General features: G+C 51.5%; 1 protein-coding gene across 4 annotated transcripts in view; it reads left to right on the top strand.

Moving 5' to 3' along the window:
- The window catches only part of foxp4 (forkhead box P4), a 120,905-nt gene that overhangs the window by 75,650 nt on the left and 40,255 nt on the right, over window positions 1-5,000 (top strand). For 3 of the 4 annotated variants that reach the window (XR_014119318.1, XM_035520472.2, XM_035520471.2), the window contains exon 5: window positions 3,930-4,016. The exons of the other annotated variant lie outside the window; for it this stretch is intronic. Coding sequence is in view for 2 of the 3 variants with exons in the window: in XM_035520472.2 (XP_035376365.1) it covers window positions 3,930-4,016 (87 nt within the window). In the remaining variant the exon portion in view is untranslated. The remainder of the gene's footprint in view (window positions 1-3,929; window positions 4,017-5,000) is intronic. 4 annotated transcript variants of the gene reach the window in all.

Here is a 5,000-nt window from a genome sequence, read left to right as displayed (position 1 = left end):
ACGTGCGGAGACACCTTATGAAGGAAATCTCACTCCAACTCTTTAACATAGCTTTGTGTTGTATGTATGTTTGTGTGTGTGTGTGTGTGTGTGTGTGTGTGTGTGTGTGTGTGTGTGTGTGTGTGTGTGTGTGTGTGTGTGTGTGTGTGTAAGAAATGCACATGTAGTACCTTTAGGTGTGATTCCTGAGTGTCTTGGCATACACATGCCTGGGTGTGTTAACTCAGGCGAGTTGTTGAGACATGGTGCTGTTTGATTGCATGTTTACCTGCCCACGTCTGATGGCCCCGCCCGCTGCCTTTGATGTGATCTGGCTCTCAAATCTTTCTGGGTAGTGCTCATGAGCACTGGCCCCGCCTCCCTTGGCTTGTGCCGCTACACGTTCGAGTGCCGCCGGCCACAGAAATCTAACGTTAGTGAGCCGGGCACCTCTCTCTCCCTCTCTCTTTCTTTGTTATTTTCACTTTCCCTCTCCCTCCTTCTTCCCACTCTCCCTTCCTCTCTCTCCTTCCCTCTCTCCGTCTCTATGGAAATCTACGTTATGTCCCAGGGCCCAGGGGTGTAGCCCCGCCCCCCGTGCACGATAGGATGGAACCACCACCATTGCGCCTGCCTCCCTCGAATATTTAATGCTCTTGCCACTAGCTCCGCCCCTCGACCTTTTCACCCTGACCTCACGCCACAGTGTAGTTGGTGCAAAGGACCGGCTCATGGAGCAATCACTCTGAGAAGATCTGACAAATTTATCCTGATGGAAATACACGCACGCCGGCAGAAATCGAAAATCGGCCGTTTAATGACAGCTATCGTGCCACGCCGCACCCCCGTGCGTGCGTGCACGCGCACGAGTGTACGTGTGCAGCCCCCTCAATCTCCGTCTCGTCTGCTCCGTTTTAATGAGAAGTGTGTGGATGTGCAATCGCTGCTCATGGTGTGTGTTACCTTGCAGTGTGTGGAATGGTTCTCAGTGATGTTTAAGAAGCAGCTACACTGTCTTACACACCTGCAAATGGAATAGTACCCCCGCACACACACACGCAGTCAGTGCGGCGTTTTGATCTCGTCCCAATGTATGAAGAGAATGTGCGATAATGCTATTGCTAATGCAGATATCCCTAAATATGTGCAGAATGTGTGTGTGTGTGTGTGTTTATGCATGTACAACCTTTTCGTCCCCCACAAACCTTTAATTACAGGCCAGCTGAGAGATTAAATATATATATGTGTGTGTGTGTGTGTGTGTGTGTGTATTTCCTTTTTCCCCCTTCCCCAGTCTCTCTGCTATTAAAGAAAGCCAAGGTCACAATAATGGGAATCTAAGGTGAAGGCTTTCTAACATGAAAGTGCTCCACTGAATCAAATCATTAAAAAACCCGTTAATTATCCTTTTAATTTTCGTCCAACCATTCGGCTCCACGTGTGCATGGATTAAGAGGGTAATGAGGGGGTGAGTGGTCACGGGGCCACGCTGCTGACACACAGGCGGCGGCGAGAAGTTCCAGCCCCGCCCGGAAAGACGGGCGGCACGCCGGATCCGCCCCGGCCGCAGGGTGCTACATGAGCGTCCTCGTCATGACGAGACGGTGGAGTGATGGGCAGCAGTGATGTAATGGGAGGGGAGGGGAGGGGTGGACGGGGGGGTCTTTTTTTAAAAAAATTGCCCCATCGCAGGGAACTGTAGTTCAAACCAAAAAGAGAAAGTAAGTCGAAGAGAAGGAGAGACAGAGAGAGAGAGAGAGAGAGGGAGAGACAGAGAGAGAGAGGCTGAATGAAGCCTGACTCATTCCTAGATGCCCAGCCAAGGCTTCCAGGCTACGGCCTTCTCCACATGCCCGCTTGCTCCGCTCTGCATGGTTGTCAGGGGAACAGGATGAGTGGAGTTCCGGTGATGAGTGGAGTTGCGGTGATAGCATCGGCGTGGAGGCAAAGAGCGCGCTTCGCCTCGGGTGGAGCTGGTGCAGAGACGGTGTGAGGGAAGGTGTAGCTTCAGACGTGAGCCGGGAAGCGTTAGGCAAAACTGGCGAAGTTGGAGTAGACTCGTACCACAAAGGAAAGAGGTGAAGACCCACGGACAGCCTTAGTCCCCCGGTAAACCACTACTGCCCTGAGTCCAGCGGAACTGGACGGCAGCGAACACAGCACAGGGACCACCTCGCGTAGCTGAGTGACAGAGGTAGCACAGAGACCCCACAAGGATGCCTGACAGGCGCAGCACAGGGACCTCTCATAGCCGGGTGACGGCAGGAAACAGATTTTTTTTTTTTTCCCCTGAGAAAAAGAAAGAAGTAGGTGTATCCGTATTGTTTGGCTTCATTTATAGTTTTGTTCTTAACCACTTAACGAGTTTCTTTATGCATCAGAAATTCTCTGTATGGTTTCCTGAGATGTATTAATAAATAACCACAGAAGAATAACCTTGTTTTTATTGGTGTACTTGTGTACACTTGCAATCTCCGTATCTCCATGCGCACTCATACACTCGTTGACACATGCGCCGCAGGCCAACCCCGAGGTTGCAATCTTTGCTGGTGAGGTGTGTTTGCCTAAAGTGCTCCTTGTGATAACGCACACTCGGTGAGGCTTACCTGTGTACCGAGGCTGAGCCCCAGTCGGCCTCGCTTTGAATCAGTAACCAGCGTGTACACATGCGCTCCGTGTTCTTTATTAACTAGACTCCTGCTTTCTCTCGGCGGGGCAAACACACTCACTAGTTTCTCAGAAACTAGGTGTCTCCGAATACACTGCAGAAGGCTCGTAGGGCGTGTGCGTGTGTGTGTGTGTGTGTGTGTGAAAAACAAAGGTCACAGAAAGGTAACGTTGCTTTTTGGCACTGTGTGAAGAGCAGACACAGGCGGATGACCACCTCACCAATGCCACGACGGATGCCAGCCGTTGTTATTTAAGCTTTAGTTTATTAAAGATGACTGCCGAGAGGTGCGCCTGCAGCTAAACGCTACTGGAACTCGGTGAACAGGAGGGCGAGTTAGCGGATCGATACATTTACAAATCTGGCAACCCGCTAATACCCGGCAAGGTGTCCCCGATGGCGTCGGCACGTGCTTTTGCTCTGACCTCAGGTCAGCTCCCACAACTCGCATCTTTCCGACTTTAGTCATCAGCAAACAGCCAGGGTCACCTCAGATCAACCAGATCAGGGTCGCGAGTGGGTTATAAATAAGAGGCCTGTCTGCGTGTTGTCAGGTGCGCCACATCTCGCAGAGATTTAAACACCTGCCCTGCCAGGTGCTGCTTCTGACTTTTAAAGTATTTGTGGATATAAAAAATAATAATAATGTAGAAACTGAAGCCGTCTTTGTGAAGGAGGCATTTTTGGTTGTTTTTTTTCCTCCCGTTTCTGACCGATTTCTGCCACCAGCACCCAGCCCTCGTCAAAAAAAGAAAGAATTTTCACTTCAGTTTTACGTTTACATGTGCATTTTACAGTTTTCTGTTGTGCTCTGCGCGCGTGTGTGGCACGGCCTGCGTTCTGAGCGTTCGGGGGAGCTTGGCTGGTCCGGTGCGCCCCGAGAACACAGGCAACGTGCATGCTCGCTCCCCCGGGCGGCCTGCGCCCTGACCCTGGGCCGTGTTGGTGAGATGCAGAGGCAGCCTGCACTCCATGTCTATCTAAGGTAGTGCTCGTGTGGTTGGAAAAAAAAATTAAAAATTCCCCTTTTTTTTGCCATTCCCTGGCTACCGTTTCTCTCGAGCCTTCACTCGGCCTGGAGCTTCACCGTGCCAGCGTGCCGAGCGCCCCCGCCCTCTGTGTGTGATGCGCACTGGTCTTACGGAGGACTCTGCACACGGCTGTATAGCTGCCCATGCGAAATCCCAGTGGAAAAATAGATTTTATAAAAAGTAAAGATCTGTTCATCGGGTTTAATTGCTCTCTCTCTCTCTCTCCCGCGCTCCTGCCCTACATCCCCTAGCTGCAGGAGTACTATAAGAAACAGCAGGAGCAACTGCACCTCCAGCTTCTCAGCCAGCAGCAGCAAGCAGGGAAGCAGACCAAAGAGGTGAGCCGTCTCCTCTAACACCTCCCTCCGCACACCCACCACACACCCACCACCACCACACACTTGCGAGGGCTTCCTTCGGTTTAGGGTCAATAATTTGCCTCGCTCGCCTGCGGAGACTGAGCAGGTCAGCACAGAACAATCCTTCTGGATGGGTCAGTATCGTCACGCGGTGTCACAAGAGGCCGGCTAAAAGACAGAAGGGGGTGTGGCGCCATGGTTACTGGAGGAGGGAAGGGGGAGTGTCATATCGTTAGGTCCTGGACCGGGCCGGAGATCACCGCTAACTAAATCAGCTGAAATCCGAGCGCCAGGGTTTGAGCAGCACAGCAGTAAGGGTTATCTGTCCGTCCGTCTGGGTCTGGGCCTCTCTCGGTCCCTCAGACCAGTATACCGACACACCTGGGTGTGACAGGAGGTAACGGAGGAAGGGTCTTCCGCAGACTTGCACGGGGTCAGAACTCAGCTGCCCCGTGAAGGGCCTGGATGGAGATGTGATGTGTTTTCTTTGGTCCTGTGATGTGTTCCTGGCTCCCACACTGCCTGTGTGGGTGGAGCCGTGGGCAGGGCCGAGAGTTTGCTGTGGTCCCCCGCGGCTCTGGAAAGAAATGCAATTACGAAAGCTGAAAGGAATTCGGTAGAGTGTGTGTGTGTGTGTGTGTGTGTGTGTGTGTGTGTGTGTGTGAGTCTGTGTGTGTTTGTGTGTGTGTCTGTGTGTGTGTGTGTGTGTGTGTGTGTGTGTGTGTGTGTGTGTGTGTGTGAGTCTGTGTGTGTTTGTGTGTGTGTCTATGTGTGTGTGTGTGTGTGTGTCTGTGTGTGTGTGTGTGTGTGTGTGTGTGTGTGAGTGTTTGTGTGTGTGTACATGCCTGCATGGATGTGTATACACATGTAATCATGACACAAAAGAAGAAGGTACTTTTAATCATATCTACAGTTCCATCATAGCTTAGCCTTTGGGTAATAATATAATAATGATAATAGTAA

This window comes from Electrophorus electricus, chromosome 22, assembly GCF_041902795.1.
Source record: "Electrophorus electricus isolate QZ-2024a chromosome 22, ASM4190279v1, whole genome shotgun sequence".
NCBI classification, from domain to species: domain Eukaryota; kingdom Metazoa; phylum Chordata; class Actinopteri; order Gymnotiformes; family Gymnotidae; genus Electrophorus; species Electrophorus electricus.
This window is presented reverse-complemented; position numbering and strand designations above follow the sequence as displayed.